Source organism: Castanea sativa, chromosome 6 (genome assembly GCF_040712315.1).
Source record: "Castanea sativa cultivar Marrone di Chiusa Pesio chromosome 6, ASM4071231v1".
Classification (NCBI taxonomy): domain Eukaryota; kingdom Viridiplantae; phylum Streptophyta; class Magnoliopsida; order Fagales; family Fagaceae; genus Castanea; species Castanea sativa.
In genome coordinates this window covers 11,250,971-11,276,171 of record NC_134018.1, presented here as the reverse complement: position 1 = coordinate 11,276,171, position 25,201 = coordinate 11,250,971, and the positions used below count along the sequence as shown (strand labels likewise).

General features: G+C 40.4%; 3 protein-coding genes across 3 annotated transcripts; 2 read left to right on the top strand and 1 right to left on the bottom strand.

The window, feature by feature from the left end:
• Positions 1-457: 457 nt before the first annotated feature.
• LOC142639436 (putative FBD-associated F-box protein At1g55030) lies at positions 458-2,144 on the top strand. The gene is made up of 3 exons (XM_075813617.1): positions 458-1,450; positions 1,658-1,798; positions 1,878-2,144. Exons 1-3 carry the CDS (start codon positions 458-460, stop codon positions 2,142-2,144), a joined length of 1,401 nt encoding a protein of 466 aa, XP_075669732.1.
• Positions 2,145-15,819: 13,675 nt separating this feature from the next.
• On the bottom strand, positions 15,820-16,542 carry LOC142639434 (uncharacterized). The gene is made up of 2 exons (XM_075813616.1): positions 16,467-16,542; positions 15,820-16,304 (listed from the first exon to the last, which is right to left on the bottom strand). The coding sequence occupies exons 1-2, from the start codon at positions 16,540-16,542 to the stop codon at positions 15,820-15,822; spliced, it is 561 nt and encodes a 186-aa protein (XP_075669731.1).
• A 2,691-nt stretch (positions 16,543-19,233) lies between these two features.
• LOC142638764 (F-box protein At4g09920-like) lies at positions 19,234-22,438 on the top strand. Its single transcript, XM_075812829.1, has 4 exons — positions 19,234-20,478; positions 20,621-20,761; positions 20,855-21,122; positions 21,762-22,438. The coding sequence occupies exons 1-3, from the start codon at positions 19,519-19,521 to the stop codon at positions 21,119-21,121; spliced, it is 1,368 nt and encodes a 455-aa protein (XP_075668944.1). The 5' UTR covers positions 19,234-19,518; the 3' UTR covers position 21,122; positions 21,762-22,438.
• Positions 22,439-25,201: the final 2,763 nt, after the last annotated feature.

The following is a 25,201-nucleotide window of genomic DNA, read 5'->3' as shown; positions in this document are numbered from 1 at the left end:
CTTATATATTCTTCTCTCAACCCAAAAAAAATTCTTAAATAGAGACAAACTTATTTATTAATTAACAATAATGATTAATTCGATCCGTCTTTTTAAGAAATTAAAGGTCCAGTTTGGTTGTAGGTGAATTTCATACTAGTTAGGGGCTGGGGTCTTCTTACACCAGTCAAGGATTTAAGAGTACCTTATTTTTGGTACATTAATTTACCTACAACCAAACAGAACCTTTAAATTTCTTTAAAAAAGATGGAACCCTTCTTCCTATCGAATTGTACTGAGAGAAGTGAGAAATAGAACTTTCGAAAACACTTTTTTTTTTTTTTATAATCTTTTTTATTTATCTTCCTCTCAGTTATTTATATTTCATTCAACCTCCGGTTTGTGATCTTTTTCTTCTTTTTGTTCTTTTCAACCACTGCTTCGAAAAACCCTAAACTTTGTAGCGGCGTAGTTGGACATGGCGAAATCATCTACTTATCAATCGAAGTCATCAAAACGCATGGAAGTGGAGCTCTATCCGAACAAATACACAGCAGCAGTCGACAGAATCAGCAACCTACCGGACTCTCTTCTCTGCCACATCCTTTCTTTCCTTCCGACCCAAAAGGCCGTCGCCACAAGCGTTTTGTCGAGCAGGTGGAAGCGCCTCTGGACTCACGTCCCAGCACTCGACCTCTACGATGTCCGCCGCCAACCCATCCCTCTTCTCTATAGAATCTTACTTCTACACAAAGCACCCTCGCTCCGTAACTTCAACCTCGAGTGGTATTATTACTGTGACTCTCTCCATCTCAACGCGTGGATCGACACTGCCATTGAACGTAACGTCGAAAATCTCTATCTCGAGATTTTCCTCGATGACGACTACTACCCCAACGGAGAAGGTGATGTTTACAGTGGCGAACTTTACGAGTTGCCCATTAGCTTTTACGCTTGCAAAACAGTTGTTGTTCTCCATTTAAGCGGCGGGATTGAGCTCGATCCTCCTCCTTCCTTTCAACTCCCTTGCCTCAAGAAACTGTGTCTGCTTGATGTTTTTTATTGCTATGAGGACTCTTTGTCTAGGCTATTTAATGGCTGCCCGGTACTCGAAGATTTGAAAGTGATAAGAAATAATTCGGACGGTATGGTCTATTTTAACATAAGCGTGCCTACGTTGAAATGTTTACTTGTCGAGTTTAACTCATACCAACCTCGTGTTCCTGATTACAAAGTCGAGATAAACGCCCCAGGTCTCAAGAACTTTAAATTTCGTGGCGATTTGCGAAATGTGGTTTTTGTTGAAAAACTAGCTAACTTAGTTGAAGCCAATGTAAAAATTTATGCAGTTGAATGTTATGAAATGGGTTGGGTTGAGGATTATGAGTTTTATTATGGAGATAGGGTATTCAAGCTTCTTAGAGCACTAAACAACGCTAAGTTCCTTTCATTGTCACCAGGGGACATAGAGGTAAGAGTCCCTTTCATCTTTTGTCAAGTTTTTTCTTGTTTGTTTTTGTTGATGAATAGTGCTAGGACTATATATAACATTTTATAGCTACAATTTTGTGTTAGAACTTTTCGATAGTTTAAGCTTTCGATCCAAAATCTTATTTTACCCAAAAAAATTCTAGTACAAGTTTTTTGACTATTTTGTGTTTGTAATCTTGCTCTGCAGTGCCTCGGCTTTGGTTCTATTTATCCTTTCAGGTTCCAAAATTTGGTCAGATTGAAATTCGGTGTAAATAAATCTAACTGGCACGTGCTACAAGCCTTGCTCCTAGTGGCGCTTAATTTAGAAGTTCTTGATGTCAATAAGGTTAGTTAAGTTAATCGTATGTTATTAACTAATATTCCCTAAACTTACACTGATGGTCTACTGTGTATGTTGTCGTCAGTGTTGTCATATAAGTGAAGACAAGTTATGCTGGACAGAACTACCGGATGGTCCTGGTTATTTATCATCGCGCCTTTCGACTTTTAATTTTGATGGATATAAAGGATTAGAACATGAAGTTGAATTTGTAAAATATATTCTAAAAGAGGCTCGAGGTTTGCAGACAATGACAATCAAATTTTCTGGTAGACAGTCAAGGGAAAGTGTTCTTGACAAACTATCAATGTTCCCAAGGCACTCAAAAACATGCCTAATTACAGTTGAATGAGGTAAATAATTTTAACTGGTACTTAGCAACAACTTTTGAAGGAAGCTTACAAATATTTCATGTTTACAATAGACCATCTTTAGGTGGTAAAAGTGACGATATTATTTTCTAATTGTTATTTGAGTGAGAATGTTTCATAGAAATTGTTATTGGGTTTGTGACAACTAATATGCAGGACAGCCATTTGACCCTCATAAAATAAGCATAGCTGGTTTTTGAATCAGGCAAAAATTCTGATAATGGAATGTTCATAAATAAGCTCTGGCTACTTTTTAATATGCCTGAAATTGTTGAATCTAGCTCACTCAATTTGTTGCCTAACTGTGACAATTTCAATGACAAATAATTGATTGTTTCTATCAAAAGTGTTACCTCAAAAATTACATTTTGAAAGAAATACTTTTAAGTTTTGAAATGCTACCAATTAGCTCTTACTCAATTGGCACTTACTCCTTCCTTAATAATGGGATGGTGGGTAAGGTTGTGGGTTCACAAGTTATGTTTCAAAAAATCAGAAAAGGTGGTATATATTGCCCGTTTGGATACAGCTTTTATGGCTGCGTTTGCGTTTTGCTTCCTTTTTTTTTTTTTTTTTTTTTTTTTTTCAAACCCAGCCGCAAGGTTTGACTATTCAGTCATGAACAGTGCACAAATGCACTGTTCATGGGTCCCACAAATTTCACTTTTTAACAACTTTTTCATTAAAAATGGGTCCCACGGTACTATTCACACATTTAAAAATTATTTTGCTACAGTGTTTTCAGTTTTCAGTTTTCAGTTTCAGCAAAATAAGTTCTATCGAAACGGACTCATAGTAGTCCTAAGGACCCATTTTTGGGCTGTTTAAGGTTTAAGCATCTGTAGCTTAAATGTTTTTATATTTCAACTAGGAAGCTTCTGGACCCAAACCGTTGTGGTTTGTTTCTGATGTGAATGTTCCTGCTATTCTGGTATACCTATATGGTTGGAGAACCTGTTAGTTCATGTACTGCAATTGAAACATGGGCTTCAAATCGTGTCAACACGCATGTTCCTGAAAAAAAAAAAAAACCGTGAATAGACTTGTCAAATTCCATCTTTTGCAGTTTAAATATAATCAGATTTTGATATTTGCTTGGATTGGTTTCATTTAGGTCTTTAGATTATATTTGGTTATGATTAAGGTATTTGAGTTAGAATTGGTTTTGTTTTGGTTATTTGCATTTTTGTGTGTGTTTTTTTGTGTGTGTGTGTGTGTTTATCCAACTATGGTGTTTGGGTTGAAACACGGGATGGATAAGTACTTAAGTGAGTCTCGGACACTTTGAACATTGAAATAGAGCAAGAGATTATTCTAGACAAAGATATAAGCTGATGATGCCGAAAAAATCACCAGTAAGCTGCAAGCACTCCTCAAACCAAAGCAACACCTGCAAAAAGAAAATAGAGGACCTAAAAGAGAGCACCGGTGTGGTGCCGGCCAAAAACCCTCCAAAAGTCAAGTTATAATTTTTTTTTTACAACCCTAGAGTGCTAGAGTCGAGATAATTATGCGTACCTTGATGCTAGGGTTTCTGGGGTATTTATATTGGTGTAGGGTTATCATTCCTACCTTGGTCAGGAAACCTTTTTCTTTTAGGATAATACTTCTTTTTACTCTCCAATCCTTCTTGAGCTCTTTTCCATATAGGAGTCTTTTTATTATGGTCAAACGTGTAACGCAAGAACTCCCGGTGTGCACGCTTGTGTGGAGATCAAGCAAAGCCACGTCAAACATATCGTGTGACGTACAATTAAGAATTTATGACAACTAATCATACTAGACGGATACCAAATATTGGATCCGTCCGATATGTATCCTTGCGTTATCAATCCGTCAACCACACTCCGTCGTTCTTCTTAAAAAAAGATCCGTCTCATACTTTTATCCTCTTCAGTTGCCCCCTCACTCCTTGAATCCGTCGCTAAATACCAGATGGATTCATGGAGTGGCAGTCGTCCTTATGGCAACATATTGAGACATGACAGTCCAGGCTTATTTATGACGAAGGACACGTGGCCCTTATTGATTTGCTATTCCCCTGAAACAAGGTGTCTCTTCGTATTCCGTGCCCTTCTTTCTATAAAAGCCTGCCTTTTCTTCCTTCATTCTCGTCCTCCTATAAAAGATTTGCAATCAGAGCGCATCCTTCATTTATATTGTGCATTCGTGTCATCCTACTAGACTGTCCGTCACTTAATATCTGCTCGATCTCGATCCGGTATGTGCTCTGAACCCTTCTTCTTTTTTCTTCTTTTTTTATATGCACTTTCTGTAGATCCTTCAGTGTCTTAGGCTGTACCGTCATATATGTAGGTAATGTCTAGTGCGTCGAGTAATCAATTGTTTGTCCGCGACGGGGCGGGCTACGATGAGGGATTCCCGTCAGGTTAAAGAGATCCTGACACTTCAAGTGAAGAAAGGAATCCGTCCTCTACCTCTCCTTCCCTATATGACGAAGGTTTGGAGACTGATAGTTCAGAGTCGTCAAGTGATAACTTAGATGGTGTCGATCCCCCCGTTCAATCTGTGATCGGTCCAGACGGTCTTAGAGAGTTCGTCATGCTACTGCTATGGACGGTCAATGATTTTAGGTCCATAATCACAGAATCCCATTTCAAAACACTTAGGGCCAAGTATCAAATTCCTGATAGTGTCCGTCTCCGTCTCCCCCACAAGTCTGAGAAATGTTACTATAGGGGGGTCGACGGTGTTGGGGTCTATGAGCAAGCACTGAAGGCAGGGCTCAGATTCCCTTTGAGTTCTCTCCACCGTCGACTGCTTCAATATCTTGGCCTATCTGTCACTCAGATCTCCCCAAACGCCTGGAGGGTTTTCATAGGCGTGGAGGTCTTGTACGGGGCTATGTCCAACGGTGTATGAAGGTTGACGGTGGAAGAATTCTTCCACTGTTACCGTCCTACGGAGATCACTAAGTCAAAAGGAATGTACAGTTTCGTAGCTAGGAGCCCGTTGTTGAGGCTTGTCTGTGATACACCCGACTCCAATAGGGACTGGAAGAATAGGTATTTTTTCTTGGAAGGGGACAAATGGATGTGTTGTCTAGGGGATGACACATATATGCACGTCGACACCACATGGGGCATAATGTCTCCGTCGGGTATGCAATTGCTTTTAGCTCCCGTCCATTTAAATATTTGATTTTGTTTGGAAGTTAGTCTAACCGTCTTTTTTGTAGCTCGGGACCGTCCACAAGTCACTTTAGAGGAGTGGAGCTTCCTGGAGAAAATTTTCAATAAGACGAAGCTTGAGGAGAGGACGTGGGCTCAACTAGTCACCCTCGACACACTCCATTGGTATTGTGACGGCCCCGAACCCACTTCTACCGCCCGTCGCTACGACAGCAGAGTTCGCAAACGTAAGCCTGTCATAAACTCTTTCTGTCTTTTTTACTTATGCTTTTCTAACACTTCACATCCGTCTTTGATGTGCAGAAATGGACGTTGCCAAGAGAAGAACCTTCATCAAGCAACAAGCAGCGAAGAAGAAGCAAGAGGTCGGTCAAGCTAAGGGGACGGTTCCATCAAAACGGAATCAACGGGAGAAGATGGACCGTCTGCTGAAGAAGCAGAAAACCACCCTAGAGCTCGTCGTAGCGTTGGAGTCCGAGAAACCACCCGTCAGGCATGGAAAGGGTAAGGGTTTGATGAAGGGTCCAATTCATACCGGTGAGAAACCACCCATCCTACTTCGAGAAGACTCAGGATATGCCATGGAAAGACTCTCGTCCATTATGACGGCTGACGATTATGAGGACCTTGGCAACCACGCGACGGAGGCGATGGGAGAGACGGGCCTCTTCATTATTGCACAGGTACTTTTTAACCCGTCCTCAAGCTTTTGTAACCTTCCTTTTCATCCGTCGTTTATATAGTGTTGTATTTTGCTTTCAAGCCATACTAATGATGAAAGGGCTAATGGGCCGTTATCTTAATCACGAGACAACTATGGACCATCTTAGGAAGAAGAATAAGATGATGGAGGACGAGCTCCACGAAAAAAGACCTGGAAGATCAACACGGACAGGAAGCTTAAATGCTCGGAGCAAGTTAGAGGTGAGCTAGAGAAGGAAAATGAGCAGTTGCGTCAAATTTTAAAAGACAAGGAAAAGGAGCTGACGGACACCAAGACTCAACTCCGCGATGCAAAAGAAGTTGCGGTCCAGGAGTATCGTGACTCCGACCTTCTTTTGGCAGAGCTTGAGAGCTCCTTTGCTGATGGATTCGACGATGCCATCCGTCAGGTCAAGGCTTCGTATCCCGATCTGGTCGTGTCCCATGTCTCCAAGGGCAAACACTTGTGCAATCCGTTCGTTTAGAGAGTACAGACGATGTGTTTGCCGTCACTGCTCCAGCTGACGAAGGTCAAACTCTCCCTCCAAATCAACCAGACGACAATCAAAAGATTGAAAATACTTCCCCAAAGCATCTGTAGCAGTTTTATATATATATATATATATATATATATATATATATTTATATATATATATATATCATGGTCAAAACTTTAACCGTTGTAATTTATTTTGTTGAACCGTCGTATTTCAATTGTGAACATTTCTTCTTATGAAATCTTACTAGCTTATTCGCTTGCTTTTTATCCGTCGTGTATTTTTAATTTATTGATGCATGTAATAGTCTAATCATGTTATGGGGGTCCGTCCAATTGTGAGTTGAATGCAATGAAGACATCTTTCATTTATGATGTCAGTCCGTCTCACAATTTAACTGGTATGTTTCTCACTTTAGAGGTCGTTCCGTCCATTTTATGGACCGTACACTATGTGAAATAATTTGATAACAATCCTTGTAGGTTGATCCGTCCACTGTGTGGACAATTCTTATCCATTTGGGTGATTCGTCCACAATGTGGAACTAGAGATCCCTTCATTGTGTGGACTTGACATAATTTTTTATTCCTTTTTGGATGATCCGTCCATAATGTGGTCTTTAATAGAGATCTGTCCATTATGTGGACGATTTTACTTTTATCCATTTTGGATGACCCGTCTATTATATGGACTTAGTAGGGGTCCATCCACTATGTGGACTAGATTTTTATCCATTTTGGATGACCCGTCCACTATATAGACTTAGTAGGGGTCCGTCCACTATGTGGACTTAGTAGATTTTTATCCATTTTGGATAATCCGTCCATTATATGGACTTAGTAGGGGTCCGTCCACTATGTGGACTTAGTAGATTTTTATCCGTTTTGGATGATCCGTCCACTATGTGGACTTAGTAGATGTCCGTCCATTATGTGGACTTAGTGTGGATTCGTCCACTTCGTTGGTGTAGTAAATTTTTATCCATTTTGGATAATCTGTCCAGTATGTGGATTTTGTAGATTTTGAGCACAGTACATTTCATACGTTTTAAATAAAAACTCTTCTCATTATGACATACCGATAGACTATATTGTTCATGGAAAATAAAAAACTTTGGCTCTAATAATTAAAAACTATGACTGTTTAAAAATAAACTGGAAAGGAGGTAGATGTTGTCTATACCTTTCGACTACTGGTAGTATTTCTTCAAGTGCTCTGTGTTCCATGGATGACTCAGTTTTCTTCCGTCTAACGTCTCCAAGTAGTACGTTCCCTTCCTATGCCATGAAATGATTCTGTACGGTCCTTCCCAGTTAGGACCCAATTTTCCTTATGAGGCATCCTTTGTAGCGCCGAGTACTTTTCGTAAGACCAGATCTCCCACCTAGAAATCCCTGTGCTTGACCTTGGAATTGTAATGTTTTGCCATCATGTCTTGGTATCGCGCTAGTCTTTGTGCAGCTGCTGCCCTGACTTCGTCTACAAGGTCGAGTTGTAAACGTAAAGCTTCGTGCTCTCATCGTAGCTTTCCACACGGTAGCTTGCTAATCCTACCTCTCTCGGTATGAAGGCCTTAGTACCATACGCCAACCTAAACGGTGTCTCTCCTGTCGGTGTCCTCGCCGTTGTCCTGTATGCCCATAAAACACTTGGTAGTTCGTCCGGCCATATGCCCTTTGCCCCCTCGAGCCGGGTCTTGATAATTTTCAACAAGGACCGGTTCGTGACTTCAACTTATCCGTTGGCCTGTGGGTGGGTGGGCGATGAGTAATGATTTTTGATTCCAAGTTGAGAACAAAAGTCTCTGAAGGTGTCGTTGTCGAATTGTTTCCTGTTGTCTGAAACGAGCACCCTCGGAATTCCATATCTGCAAATAATACTTCCCCACACAAAGCTATGGATGTTTTTCTCTGTGATAGTAGCTAGAGCTTCTGCTTCCACCCATTTGGTGAAGTAGTTAATACCAACCACCAAGAACTTCAGCTGCCTTACTGCTGTTGGGAATGGACCCATGATGTCTAACCCCTATTGTGCAAACGGCCATGGAGCCCTCATTGGGGTAAGTTCTTTTGTCAGCTGCCTAATGAGATTGCCAAATCGTTGACACTTGTCGCAAGCTTTAATGTATGTATGGGCATCATTTTGCATTGTTGGCCAGTAGTATCCTGCTCGGAGTAGCTTGTGCACTAGAGACCTTGATCCAGAATGGTTTCCACAAACCCCTTCATGGATCTCCCTCATCACGTAATCTGCTTCTCCGTGGCCGAGGCATCTTAGATATGGTCAGGAGAATCCTCGTTTGTATAGGACGTTTTTAATCAAGACGAACCGGGCAGCTTTAAACTTCAACTTCCTCGCATTTTCTTTGTTATCGGGCAGCTTGCCTTCCTTGAGATACGCCATAATTGGAGCCGTCCAACAATCCTCATTGCTTACCTCCTGCATGCTAATGTCATCTAATAATGATGAAAGCTGGACGAAGGACAATACCTGTTCCGGGACGATCATTGGTTCGGCCAAAGCTGCCTTTGCGAGTCGGTCCGCTTCTTGGTTCTCCTCTCTTGGGATTTGAATCATCGTGAATTGGAGGTCACTCGTTTGACCCTTCACTTCCCCAAGATACCTTTTCATCCTCTCATTCTTGCAATCATAGCTCCCATTAACCTGACTGGCCACGATTTGTGAATTGGAGTAGACGACCGCCTTCTTAGCTCCTGCCGCTATTGTGAGTTCTAGTCCCGCAACCAGGCCTCGTATTCCGCTTTGTTGTTAGTAGTGGTGAAGTCTAGACAGATCATGCATTCAATCTTGTCTCCTTTCAGGGTGTGGAGTACGACTCCAGCACCCCCAACACACTTATTGGAAGATCCGTCTGTGTGAATTCTCCAGGTGGGCGTCTCTTCTGCCCCATGCTCCTCTGCAGTAGTGAATTCGGCAACAAAGTTTGCCAATATCTGTCCTTTCACTGCCGTCTGTGGCTAATATTGGATATCGAACTCACTTAGCTCGATTGCCCATAGAGCCATCCGTCCAGCCGTTTTGAGATTGCTTATTGCTTTCCGTAGGGGTCTATCTGTCAGGACATTTATGGTGTGTGCTTGAAAATATGGCTTGAGCTTTCGGGCCGCAGTCACAAGAGCAAATGCGAGTTTTTCCATCGGTGGGTATCTTTCTTCTGCTCCTCTTAGTGCCTGGCTTATAAAGTACACGGGATTTTGTACCTTTCCTTCTTCTCTGATAAGAGCTGCACTGATCGCAGCTGAGGAGACGGCAAGGTACAAGAACAATTCTTCCCCCGGTATAGATGGGCTAAGCAACGGCGGAGCAGAGAGATATGTCTTTAACTCTTTGAATGCCTTTTGACACTCGTCCGTCCACTCAAAAGATCTCTTTAGCGTTCGGAAGAATGGGAGGCATTTGTCCGTTGCTCTAGATACGAATCTGTTTAAGGCTGCTATCTTTCCGGTTAAGCTTTGTACTACTTTTACCGTCCTTGGAGGAGACAGTTCCATAATCGCCTTTACTTTCTCCGAGTTGACTTCAATTCCCCTCTAGGACACCATAAATCCTAAGAATATTCCTGCGGTTACTCCGAACGCGCATTTGTTCGGATTTAGCTTCATTTTGTATGTCCGAAGAGTATTAAAAGTCTCCTGGAGGTCCTTCAGATGATCAGACACCTTTACGCTTGTTACCAACATATCGTCTATGTAAACCTGCACGTTTCTGCCAATTTGGTGCGTGACCATTTTGTTCATCAATCTCTGATACGTGGCTCCCGCGTTCTTAAGCCCGAAAGGCATTACCTTGTAGCAAAAAAGTCCCTAGCTTGTTACAGATGAGGTTTTTTCCTGATCAGTCTTATCTAATTTGATTTGATTGTAACTGGAGAAGGCATCCATGAAGCTCAAAAGTTTATGTCTTACGGTGGAGTCTACAAGGGTGTCAATGCGTGGGAGTGGGTAACTGTCCTTAGGGCAGGCTCTATTCAGATCCGTGAAGTTGACGCACATCCTCTACTTCCCATTGGACTTCTTGACCATTACTACATTCGCCAACCAATCAGGGTAGTACACCTCGCGTATGAAGTCTGCTTCTTGTAGCTTCTGCACTTCTTCTGCTATGGCTCGATGTCGTTTGGAGGCGAACTATGTGAACTATGATTGTTGGATCTATTCCCGGCATGTCCTCGTGACTCCATGCAAAAACATCTTGATTTTCTTGGAGGAATAATACGAGCGCTTGTCGGACTGTTTGGTCGGCGAGGGTGCCGATTCTGGTTGTTCGGTTGGGCCTAGAATCATCCAGTTGTACTTCTTCCAACTCTTCCATCGGTTCCGCCACTGTTCTCTGTTCCTCGATGTTCATTGCTTGTAGGTGATCATCCATTTCCATCATGGCGATGTAACATTCCCGTGCGGCCACTTGATTTCCCCGCAGTTCTCCAACTCCATATTCGGTAGGAAATTTAATCATTAGATGGTAGGTAGAGGTTACAGCCTTCCATGCATTAAGAGTGGGCCGTCCAAGGATAGCGTTATACGCTGAAGAGCAATCAACCACGAGAAAAGAAACATCCTTGGTTATCTGCTGTGGGTAATCTCCCACCGTCATAGACAACGTAACGACGCCTAAAGGATAGACCCTTGTTCCTCCGAAGCCAACAAGGGGTGCATTCATTGGGACTAGTCGTTCTTTAGCAATCCCCATTTGCTAGAATGTGGGGTAATAGAGGATATCTGTTGAGCTTCCGTTGTCCACCAAAACTCGATGCATGTTGTAGTCCCCTGCCTGTATGCTGACCACGAGCGCGTCGCCATGTGGGTGGTGAAGGCGTCGCGCATCTTCTTCCAAAAACCCAATGCTGAGGCTATCTTGCCGTGTTGCTTTTGGTGAGGTACCTGTCGACTGGACGCTTTGAACCGTCCGCAAGTAGGTCTTTCTGGCCTTTTTGGATGACCCTGCAGAAGTATTTCCCCCTACAATCATCCGTATATCTCCTACAGGTGGCCTAGGACGCTCGTTTTCCCGTTGGGGATTCTGCTCCTGGAGTTGATCCATTCTCTCCTTCCTCACGAACCTCTGCAACCTTCCTTGCCTGATGAGGGCCTCAATTTATTGCTTCAAGTCATAACAATCCGTCGTATTGTGGCCATGATCGCCATGAAAACGGCAGTATCTATCTCTTGGTCTCTTGTTTGAATCTCCCTTCAGCTTGCCTGGGAACATCAAGGTTCCTTCATCTTTGATCTGCATTAACACTTGGTCAATTGGGGCTGTGAGGGGGGTGAAGCTCGTAAATCTTCCCGAAGGCGGTTTGGGTCGTCGATCTTCTCGTCGTTCTCTGGTTCTTGCCATTTTTCGTCCTTTGTCCGGTTGCGCATCTTCCTGTCTTTCCCTCTTTTTGGGCTTGTCCTCTTGGGCTAGCAAGGCATCCTCTGCGTTCATATACTTCGTCGTCCTGTAAAACACATCGGCCATAGTCTTTGGGTCATTCTTGTATAGAGAGAACAAGAACTTACCCTTTCGTAGCCCGTTTGTGAATGCTGCCACAAGTATCTTGTCATCTGCCTCGTCTATCGAGAGGGCTTCCTTGTTAAAGCGGGCTATGTATGATCTTAATGTCTCGTCTTCTCGTTGCTTAATATTTAATAAACACGCAGTAGACTTCTTATGCCGGTGACTCCCGATAAAGTGTGATACGAACTGTGCGCCTAATTCCTTAATAGTGCTGATGGAATTAGGCATCGGCCTACTGTACCAGTCCCTCACAGGCCCTTTCAAAGTGGTGAGAAAAGCCCTGCACATGATTTCATCCGGTACGCCCTGAAGATGCATTAGGGTTCCGAAAGATTCCAAGTGATCCAATGGGTCCTTGGATCTGTCGTAATTCTTCACGTGAGGCATGCGAAACTTTGGAGGAAAGGGGCATGAATTCACGAGCACTGTGAAAGGCGAATCCGTTCTATGGACTAGATCGTCCAGGTCGCTAGATACTCGTCCTCTAAGGGCGTTCATCATCACATCCATACGTTCCCTCATCTCCTGTATCTCAGCTGCTATGTGAGTCGACAAGGTGTCCGAGACGGATGGTCGGTTGGTCTCTTGCCGCTCCGGTCTAGTCGGAGCGTTGCTACCCTCAAGCCCTTCCGCGTTCCTTTCTTCCGGACTAGCACCCTCCTAGTCTTCCTTCGATGCACTTGGGTGTGCATTCCTTTGTCACAGTTGTTCTTCTAAATCATGATTCTGCTTGGTGAGGCGCTCAACCACCACTGCAAGCGTTTGGACTTGCCTCTCTAGAGTTATGGCGTGCGGTTCGTCGACTTGATTGTTGTTCGTTGCCATCGATCGAGTGAGTACCATGCAACTTTTTGTCTCAGGAATAGAGCAAAGCTAAATAATCTATTCCCGCAGACGGCGTCAACTGATGATGTCGAAAAAATTACTAGTAAGCTGCAAGCACTCCTCAAACCAAAGTAACACCTGCAAAAAGAAAATAGAGGACCTAAAAGAGAGCACCGGTGTGGTGCCGGCCAAAAACCCTCCGAAGGTCAAGTTAGAATTTTTTTTTTACAACCTTAGAGTGCCAGAGTCGAGATAATTATGCGTACCTTGATGCTAGGGTTTCTGTGGTATTTATATTGGTGTAGGGTTATCATTCCTGCCTTGGTCAGGAAACTTTTTCCTTTTAGGATAATACTTCTTTTTACTCTCCATTCCTTTTTGAGCTCTTTTCCATATAGGAGTATTTTTATTATGGTCAAACGTGTAACGCAAGAACTCCCGGTGTGCACGCTTGTGTGGAGATCAAGCAAAGTCACGTCAAACATATCGTGTGACGTACAATTAAGAATTTATAACAACTAATCATACTGGACGGGTACCAAATATTGGATCTATCCGATATGTATCCTTGCGTATCAATCCGTCGACCACACTCCGTCGTTCTTCTTAAAGAAAGATCTGTCTCATACTTTTATCCTCTTCATAAGCAATACAATCGTGAATCTTTGTGGGGGAAGACTTTTCAATTTTTTTTATTCTTTTGAAGAATAAAAGAATAAGATGATAAATTCAAAGATTGGGTATGAGTCATATTCTGTTGAGTTCATTTTTTTTTTCCAATTAATTACGCATAGTACAATCTAGATGATAATTGGGTTGTGCAAAATGCATTTAGATGATACTGAAGCACAAAATTACCAGAAAAACACCTACATCCGCCCATGTATCACTATTCAATTTTTTTACATATTGTTCTTGTACATGCCAAATATCCCACACTTAATTAAACCTGATATTTGGGTTCACAATTTATTTATTTATTGGGTTTTGAGTATCCTACAATGGGTGACTCCTGGATGGGTTCAATGAAAGGCTCTACACGAACTAATTTCCCTTTCTCACTCTCTTCCAAAGCCCTCTCTCTCTCTCTCTCTCTCTCTCTCTCTCTCGTGATGCTCAATTATTTCTTATTATGTTACTTTGGTATTTCATACACAACCACTAACGTTTTTTGAGCAGGGAGCACAACTGGCCTACATGATGGAAGATTGGCTGAGGGACGCGGTGGAGGAGGTGGACAAGGAGAAAGCTTCGAAAGAAGTCATTGAAGCCACAAGGAAAGAGAAAGGCATGGCTGCTGAAAATGCTAAAAAGAGAGCCAGGGTAGCAGAGAGGGCCCAACTCAAGCTGAGCAAAAGGGGGTGGAAATGGAGACTAAGCTAGGGGAGGTTAAGTTGAGACTGGCAGGGGCCGAGAGTATTATCTTGGACAAAGACAAGGAAATTACTGAGCTGAATATTGCCCTGGATGAAAGCGAAAATAAATGGTATAACATGGGCTTTACTAATGCTAAGAACTCGATAGAGCTAGTTATGTTCCAATCCCGGAAGTACAGGTTCGAAGAAGGATGGTGCAGGCGATTGGGTACCAGAAGATTCCCCTCTCCGAAACCCTGACCAAATCCCCTACCCAGAGCCTCCTCTTCCAACTCAAACCCTACTGAAGCCGAAGAAGAAGATACCCCGAGCATGAGGGAGTTGGTGTAGGCAATTGACTCCCATGCCGAGTTGATCGATCTTGAGACCACTAGCAACTTGAATGCCATGTAGAATTCGGCTCAACCTCTACTCCCGAATCCCAACGCTCAGCCACCCGTTGATGTTACCCCAGTCCAGCCAAAACAGCCGCAAGGCCCCGCTAGTTGAAAGAAGAAAGATTTATTTTCCAGCACTATTTTGCTTCACTCTTTATTTTTAATTACCTATGGTCACCAGGATGTGGTAGCAAGACAATTTTATCTTGGTTTGAGGGAACTAATGCCTTCTTTTTACAAACACTTAACATTATTATGGTTTGTTGAACTTGAATTACTATAAGGTTTTCTTCTTATTTTTATTCTGTTTGTATGGTCTTGTAGTGGCCAGTATTCTATATCTTATGGAATTTTCTCAGCTATATTTTCATGTTGGAAATTGGAATAAGGGTTTTACTCATTCGGTGACCAAGGCCAACTTGAGTTTAAGTTTCAGTCATTAAGAGAATTTGGGTCTTGGTACTAACACCTGATCGATTACCAAAATTGAGTTGATCTTAAGGTTCCCGTTCGATAATTTTAATATAAAGCTTTTGTCTAGTTGGAGACCGGGATCGAATTGAGCCCAGGGCCTTGCCCTTAGAGAATCTTAGTATATGGTTTCCACTTGGTCGATGACTGGGATTTAACTGAGTCTAAGTTTTTGTCCTTAGAGAGTTTAAGGTTTCCACCTGATCGGTGACGGAGATCGAAACGAGCCAAGGTTTCTGTCCTTGGAGAGTTTTAGTATAAGAGTTTCACCTACCTAATTGGTGACCGAGATCGAATTGAGCCAAGGTTTCTGTCCTTAGAGAGTTTTAGTATAAGGTTTTCACCCAGTCGACAACTAAAATCGAATCTAGCCGAGGTTTTTTTCCTTAAAAAGTTTTAGGCGTTAATATATTCAAACAACTAATTTTAAACATTAGGTACATATACATCGTCGTTCACATAACAGTTCATACATGGTCCAAATCAATTACATAATTAATGATAAAAACTTTCTTAAATTCTGAACATTCCATGGCCGAGGAAGCAGTCTTTCCTCAATGTCCTCAAGATAATAAGCTCCTACACCGGCAATAGCAGTGACTCTATACGGTCCTTCCTAATTCGGAGCTAGCTTCCGGGCATTGACGTCCCGTGCATTCCCTACTGCTTTCCATAACACAAGACCGCCAACACCAAACTCCCTTGTCTTCACATCCCTGTTGCGTCAGGCAAGCTTCTATTGATAATCTGCCAAACAAATAGTCGCTGCTTCTTGGCACTCCTCCAATGAATCCAATTGCTTTAACATTAGTTCTTCATTCGTGGCCAAGGAAAAATCCAATACTCGTGCTTTATGTAAACTCACTTCTGCCAGTATAACAGCCTCTGCCCCGTACGTTAAGAAGTAAGGGGTCTCGCCTGTTGATCTTCTTGGGGTTGTTCGGTACGCCCAAAGAACGTTTGGCAACTCCTTGGTCCAGCTTCCCTTGGTTCCTTCTAGCCTCTTCTTCAAACCATTAACAATTACTTTATTCATCGGTTTAGCTTGACTGTTGCTTTGAGGGTATGCTGGAATTGAATATCTATTCTTGGTGCCGAGGTCATTGCAGTACTTGTGAAAAGATTTGCTGTCAAACTGTAAATCATTATTAGACACAAGGTACTCTAGCACTCTAAACCTAGTCACTATGTTTTCCACACGAACTTCTTGATGTCCACGTCCTGAATATTGGCTAGTGCCTCAGCTTCAAGACAAAGACAAACCTTCGATTTCCTGTAGCTCGGGGAAATGGGCCAATTATGTCTAGCCCCTACTGTGTGAACGGCCAAGGATTGCTAATCAGGTTCAAACTTCCTACAAGCTGGTGTATCAATGGGGCGTGCCTCTGACATCACTTGCACCTTTAGACGTTGTTGGCGGCGTCCCTTTGCATTTTGGCCACCAAAACCCTTGAGTCATTGCTTAGTGAGCCAATGACCACCCTCCGACATGATTGCCACATACTCCTTAATGGAGCTCGGTCAAAAGCTTGTTAACCTTATTGGGATGGAGGCATAATAAGTAAGGTCCCTCGAATGATCTCCGATATAACCTACGATCTTGAGATAACCAAAACTGAGCAAAAACTCTACGCACCTTCTCGGCTTCTTTCCCTTTGCTCAACAGACAGTTTTTGGCTAGGAATTCAATAATTGGGTCCATCCAACACGGCTTAAATGCTGAGATAGTTGAAATATTCACTTTTGCGTCTATACTAGGCTCCCTCACTACTTCCACTTTGATCAATCCCAGCACCTCCTCGGTTAGTGATGACGCCAAAGTTGCTAAAGAATTCGCATGCCTATTCTATCTTCGGGAAATCTAAACTAGTCTCACCTTTTGAACCTGACTTATGGTTTGCTTTACTAATTTCAAACAACCGATCATCTGCACTGGACGCACCATCCACAAATACCTTCCATGGTCGGGCTTCCACACGGTACACAATCTTTGACTCCTTTCATAGGGTAAATTCTACGATAAAGTCGGCAAGAACTTGACCAAGCTTTTAGGCCTGTACCATATATCAAACAAGCCAAGTCTAGTCCTCCCCCATTTGGCTATTCGGCCCGTGAAGTCAAACCTCTTAAGCAAAGACTGTAGTGGTTACTCAGTCAGCACATATACTGTGTGGGCTTGAAAGTAATGGGAAAACTTTCTAGTTGCGTGTACCAGCGCCAACGCCAACTTTTCCAAGATCTCACTGTCATTGGCAGTGAAATTAAAATCATTGATGCAAACCCAGGGGCCTTGATAGGAATCCAACAGAGCTATAAGATTTTCCTAAGCTTTTTTCTTTTTAGTTGGATAAGGTGGGCCGTAAATACCCACAAGTAACCAATCGCAGAATGCATCAGTACCTTTCTTAGCTCCTTCCTAGTTTCTACTTCCAGCGACATCATTTTGGAATAGCATGTAGTGCTTCCCCCCATTTGGATCAATATATGTTCTTAATGCTGAATCAAGTTTATATGTTCACAATTCAATCCACATCAAATATATATATATATATATATATATATATATATATATATATATATATATATATATATATATTCAGTCAAGCTAAAATGCTAGAATGAGAAACTATCACATTGACACATTGTTGCCAAAAAACTTAAGAGCCATATTGACAGGCTTGCCTGCTCTTGCTTGGCCCTCTACACATTCACCACATCTTAACTGTTGTAAGTTCTCTTGATCATTCTTGGCTACCTATCTCTTATTGGTTTCCCTTGCCAAATGAAAGAACGAGTCTTGACTAACGTCAACAAAGCTTTCAAGAGGTACTATCGAGACTCGGTTTACCATTTTTTGCACGACTATGTTTTTGATGTAATCATTGAGATGTTGAGGGTTGATTTGTAGTCTTTAAATGCAAACAAATTTAAAGAAATCAATCTCGCAACCATGTGGTGCCCCCATGATTGATCCCATGTCCTTTTCTTGTTCCCATTGCAACTTTGCCATCCAATTTTAGTCACTCATTGCTAGATTGAGATTGCATTATGCAATTATTGTTTTTATGTTAAATGCAAAAGTTAATTGTATAAGAACAAAATTTAATCTATTAATTTTTTATATCTCACGAGAAAATGATAATTGCATGATATAGTAACCGACTCAACTATGTTGAATCCAAATTTCTTCCCACCAACACAACTAAAAATATGCAAAAAGTTTCATGAGATTAATTGTCCAAACCAAATAGGTTTGATTGTAAGCTTTATATGAGTTTGATAATGTATTTGTATTGAATTTCAAGCTCCAAAACTTATTATTGAGCTCGAGTTTTAACTTGATATTAAATTTAAACTTGACTTAACCAATAAATCAAGTTGATCCAAATGAAGCTCAAATTTTTATACTTTTTGACAAGCTTGAACATCATTGACGAGCCAAGCGAACCAAGCTTGAACATTGATATTTTTGTTAAGCCAAACTTGAACAATTCGCTACTCAACTTTTTTCTTTTTTAATTTGATTTTTTTTGGGTAAATTCTACAAACCACCCCTGAGGTTTGTGATAATACCAACTAAGTCCAAAACATTTTAAAACCTACAAATTTCGTCCTAAAAGACAATTTTGTCCCTCAACTAAAAAAAAAAAACGCCGTTACTTTTTTTTTTCCTCTTCTTCCTCTTTCTTCTGTCTCTTTCCTCTCCTCCTCTCTTCTCTGAGTTTCTCCATCTCAGAACTCTCTCTATCTTAGAAAAATGAGTCCGTCAAAGACGAGAGCTCAAAGAGCTCGACCTACTCAACCAAACGCTGCACTCCTTGCACAACAATTCCTAGACTCTCCACAACGCCAAGGCCGTGTAGGACCTCCGATCCCGCATGGAAAGAGACAGAAGACAGAGGAAGAAAAGAAAAGAAAAAAATAACAATTTTTATTTTATTTTAGTTTGGGGGCAAAATTGGTAGGTTTTAAAATGTTTTAGGTTTAGTTGGTATTATCACAAACTTCAAGGTGATTTGTGGGATTTACTTTCTTCTTTTTTTTTTTTTTTTTTTCATGCCAGCGCATTCATCCAACTGTCCTACTGTTCACATTTATTAATTTTGTTCCACGAAATGTGCTTAAACGTTAAAACTGTGCTTATTGACAGAGTAAAAAAATAAAAAGAAAGAAAAAAGGAAAAGAAGAAGAAGAAGAAGAAGAAGTAGAAGTAGTAGTAGTCTTTACTCAAAAAGAAAGAAGAAGAAGAAGAAGAAGAAGAAGAAGTAGTAGTAGTAGTAGTAGTAGTAGTAGTCTTTACTCAAAAAGAAAGAAAAAAAATAAAAAAGAATAGTCTCTGTACGCACAGTATCAAAATAGGCTCTCATCTCGCGCACGCATAATCCAATTCTCTATCTCTACCTCCAGCGAACCCTAACCTTGTTGCGGCGCATTCATGGATATGGCCAACTCAGCTACTCATCATCAATCGGACTCAAAACGCAAGAAAGTTGAACTCTCTCAAGACGCAGTGGTTTCCATTGACAGGATCAGCAATCTATCAGACTCTCTTATCTGCCACATCCTTTCTTTTCTACCAACCAAAGAAGCCGTCGTCACAAGCATTTTGTCGAACAGATGGAAGACCCTCTGGACTCTCGTCCCAAAAATCAACCTCGAGAAAAACCGCTTCCAGAAAATCCCCTTAAGCTTAACACATATTGTGTACAGAGTTTTGGCTCTACACAGAGCACCGTTGCTCCGAAATTTTAGCCTCACATCATATTCTCCCTGTGACCCATTCCATCTCGACACATGGATCCACACCGTCATAGGCCGTAAAGTCCAACAACTCCGTCTCCACTTTTACCATTCTAAGAAACTTGTGAAGTTGCCCCGTACGGTCTTCACTTGCAAAACAATTGTGATTCTCGAATTAATAGCCGATATTGTGCTCGACCCTCCTTCTAAATTTCAGTTTCCGAGCCTCAAGATTCTGTGTCTGTGCGAAATTGCTTATAAATCCGAAGACTCTTTCTCGAATCTCTTATCTGGCTGCCCAGTACTCGAAGATTTGAGGGTGAAATTAAGAGAAGATTTGGACGGTGCAACCAATTTTAAAATAATCTTACCCACTCTTAAACGTTTGGGAATCGAGTTTATACCAGGCTACCCCAAACCCCATGATTACAAATTTGAGATATACAGCCCGGCACTTGAAAACTTTCGATTTTGTGGTGATTTGGGCAACCTCGTTTTCATTGAAAAGTTAACTAAAGTAGTTGATGCAGAAGTCGGTATTTACGCTGGGCATTGGGTTCTTGAAAATGGATTACATTATGGAGCTAGGATATTCAAGCTTGTTAGAGAACTAAATTGCTCTAAATTCCTTTCAATATGTCCTGGCCAAAAAGAGGTACTAAGACACCCTTTCTTTTTTTATCTTTACACATGTTTTTCTTCTTTTTCTTAGGATTTCAGTTAAAAATAATCATTGCTCTTATATGGATTACAACCTTTAAATTTGGCATTATTGTGTATATATTCTTGCGGTGCAGTGCCTCTGTTTTGATTCTATTTATCCTTCCATGTACCAAAATTTGGTCCGATTGGAGTTTGGAGTGAATCTATCTAACTGGCACGTGCTAAAAGCCTTGCTCCTAGTGGCTCCTAATTTAAAAGTTCTTGTTCTTGATAAGGTTAGTTTAGTTAATTGGAAGATATATTTGTAATTAATCTTCCCTAATTAAAGTTACACTTATGATCTATTGTGCTGTGTATGTTGTCATCAGAATGATTATGATGAAGAGGACAATCGGTTATGCTGCATTGGGCGACTGGATGGTTCTGGTTGCCTGTCATTACTTACAGCCTTTAGTTTTAATGGATATGAAGAATTAGAACATGAGGTTGAATTTGTAAGATATGTTCTTAATGAGGCAAGACTCTTGAATGCAATGACAATCAAAATTTATGATAAGCGTTTCAAGGAAAGTCTTCTCCAGAGGCTATCAATGATCCCAAGGCAGTCAACAAAATGTGTAATTACTGTTGAATAAGGTATGTTACAAATATTTTACGTTTATCAAATACTCTTGTTAGGTGGCGGCAATGTGACATACCTAATTTCTGGTTGTTAATGATTTTTCCATATATAAATATTGCCCTTGTTTTGATTGTATGGGGAAGAGTTTAATTAGCCAAATCACTCTAACCTCTTGTTTAATGAAAATTCTTTCAACAAATATGCAGAATGTTAATCTAACCTTCTTAAGATACTTATTGCTGGTTTTTGAATCAATCTAAAATTTTGATAATGGAATGTTCGTAATTAAATATGCTTCTGCTACCTCTTGATATGCATGAAGTTTTAGGATCTGGCTCACTGAATAAATTGTTTAGCTATGCCAGTTGAAATGTTAAAATAATTGGTTGTTTCTATAAAAAAAAGTAACCTAAAATTTATAACAAAGAAAAACATGTAATTTTTGATTTAATACCAATCAGCTATAGTTCAAATGGCACATACTCCTTCCTTGATAATGGGATGGAGTGTAAATTCACAGGTTCAAGACTTACAAGGTGTGTGTAACTTGTGAATAAAAAAATATTAAAAAAAATTGAAATACGTTTTTCCTATCATATATATATATATTTTTTTTCTAAATTCATCTCCACTAATGTGCTATCTTCTTGCAGATAACTCTTTGGTGTAATGGACGCTACTTCATTTGACATGGCATCTTCATTTCTTGTCATGACCGTGTGCCTGGTTTTGCATACCTTTTGAATTGTATATAAGGTACATATGCAGGAACTAGAGTACGCTATGTGCTCCATAGAGGTTTAATATAGTAAGATGCATGTCTTGGTGTAGATGGTATGTTAAGGTCTCAAAGTTATATTTTTTTCGGAGCTTCTATCTTATTACTGGTTGTATTTATTAAATACTTGCAAGCCCTTTGTTTATTTGTGAACTTCTAGATTCTTGGGTGAAAATGTTCGTAGTGATCCATTAACAATTCATAAATTGTTAATTTTTGAATTCATGTATAAAGTAGTCAATCCCAAGCAGCAGCACAATTGGCTGAGGCCACACCTCATAAAGTGGAGGTCACATGTTTGAATTTTCCCTTCCTCCTTCTCTTGGGGCTAAAACTTATCCATCAAAAAAAAAAGAGAGGACATTTTAATTGTCTAAAGGACCCATTTTTGGGCTGTGTTTATACAACTGTTTCTTAAATGTGTTTGTATATCAACTGGTAAACTTTTAGACTCAAAACATTGTAGTTCTTCTGATGTTGGTTCTGCTATTCTAATATGCTTAGATATTTGATGGAAAATCTATTATTTTACGTAATGTGGCTGAAACAGAGGCTTCAATCATGTTTACATGTGTGTTCCTGCACAAAAACCATCATCGTCACGTTTTCCATAAATTTAATTCTTATACTTTCTTCTTCACTTGTTAAATTGCTGTTATTGATGCTTTTGTCACTGGCCTCTTCGAATTTTGTCCTCCTTTTGCACTAGACAGAACCAGAAATTATGGGCTGTATATATTACCTGTATGTAAAATGTTTTTGGATTTCGTTTGAAGCTTCTATACTAAGAGAGTCAACTGGTTCTAATGTGAAATTCGTCTTATCATTATGCTATGCTTAAAAGTTGTAGAACTTGTTAATTTATCTACTGCTACCGAAAAGAGAGAATGCAAATCATGTCAACAAGTTTGTTCCTACAAATATGCGCCTGTCCCCAACATCCAATGCAATTGATATGAAGCAGTACTGCTTCATATCAATTGCATTGGATGTTGGCTAATCTATTTGTTGATCAAGACCTAGAAATCCTTTTTCTTTTTATTAGCTGGTCGACTCTGCTTCATATCAATTGCATTGGATGTTGGCTAATCTATTTGTTGATCAAGACCTACAAATCCTTTTTCTTTTTATTAGCTGGTCGACTCATGCATTGGTGCTTCTTGTTCATCTCCTTCATTTCAACTCTATGGTCCTTATTTATGGCACAAGCTCCCAACATTGAAGGATGCTGAATTTTAAGTTTGAGTTCCTTCTTCGTTTGTAATACAAACAAATGATATCTTTTGAGTAAGAATTTCTTTAATGAATTTATGGTTCTTAGGTCCTTCCTAGTTTCTACTTCCAGCGACATCGTTTTGGCAATACCATGTAGTGTTTCCCCCCATTTGGATCAATATATGTTCTTAATGCTAAATCAAATTTCGGTTCAGTCAAGCTAAAAATGCTAGAACGAGAAACTTTATCACATTGTTGCCCAAAAACTAAGAGCGATGTTGGCAGGCTTGCCTGCCCTTTCTTGGCCCTCTACGCATTCACAACATCTTTATCACATTGTTGCCCAATACCATGTAGTGCTTCCCCCCCATTTGGATCAATATAGTTTAAAGAAATCAATCTCGCAACCATGTGGTGCCCCATGATTGATCCCATGTCCTTTTCTTGTTCTAACTGCAACTTAGTCACCCAATTTTAGTTACTCATTGCCAGATTTGAGATTGTATGATGCAATTATCGTTTTTATGTTAAAATCTAAAAGTTAGTATAAAAAATTGAACAAAATTTACTCTATTGACTTATTATTGCTCACAAGAAAATGATAATTGCATGATGCAGTAACTGAACTCAATTACACCGAATCCAATTCTATCCCAACCAGCACAACTTAAAAAAAAAAAAAAGAAGAAAAAAAGCTCCTATTTGTTTTCGTTTTGCACGGAGTAATTGGGAGTTGAGATTACTTGTCCAAATTGAATAGTGTTGATTGGTGGCTTGATATGTATGTTAAGATCATGTGAGTGCATCACATGGGATTAATTCCCATTATTAGTTAACTTCTATTCCTATTTGGATTAGGAGTTCGCACATAGCTCTAACCAACTTATTATTTGCTTGGGAGGGGCAAATAGATGAGTGATATGTGGAAAAAAAGTGGGAGCAAGTCACCTCCAGTTTATTAATCTCCTGTTTCATCCCATTTTTAATTTAATGAGTGACATGTGGAAAAAAAATTGGGAGTGGCTCTCTCTAGTTTAGAAATCTTCTGTTTTCTCCCATTTTTAAATGGATAAGTGGCATTTGGAAACGAAGTAATCAAACAATTAGAAAAAGGCCAACAACTTTTGTAGTTGTCTCATCTTTCTTGCCTCTCTCCTCTTCACTTTGCCACATCACCACAATCTATTGAGCCAAACTGAGAAGAAGTACAAAACATAAATTAAAAACCCAAAACCCACCATATTAGCCAAAATGAAATCCCAAACCACTTACCACCGCCATTAGACCACCCAAATCTTCATCACTATGACCCACGTTGTCGCTGAGTTTGCAACACAAACCTAGACTTGCAACACCACCATGCCGATCAACTCAAGACTGATGCTTTTAAGTTGAGGAGGTGGATGGTGATCTAAAAAGGGTGGGGGATCTATTTATTTTGTAGTTCAAAAGGTGAAGCTGTTGGCCATGAAAGAAGTCTTAGGTTCATTTGGTCAGAGGAGTAGAAAAGTGAGAGGATGGAAAATTAGTGGGAGGATGGAAATGTGGGAGGATAGAAAAAATTTGGTTTTCCCTCATATATGTTTAGTTAGAGAGGTGGAAAATTGGGAGGGTGAAAACTTTTTTTGTTTGGTTGGAGAGAAAAAGGGGAGGATGGAAAATGTAGTTTATATAAATTGACTATTATGTTCTTGTGTAATAAAGTGGGAAAGTGGGAAAGTGAGAAGAGTAGATGAGTGCAATAAAGTGATGGTATTTGTGTAAATTACATCATTTAACATCTTTCCTTCCCATTTTCCTCTCAAATTGGGAGGATAAAAAAATGTAGGCCTAAAGGAATTATTTTCCTCTCCATTTTATGTCTCTCTTGTTTTCTCTTCAGAACCAAACAGTGGAAAATGCCATTTTTCACCGAATTTTTCTTTCTTTATTTTCCATGGCATTTTTCACCAAATTTTTATTTCCTTATTTTCCATCCTTCCTGTTTTCACATCAACCAAACATACTCTTAATCTGTTAGTTTTGGTAAAATTTCTTGGGTCACCTTCTGGCATGTTTATGCTATGTCATTTTTTCAGTTTGGCCTAAGAGATATTGGTG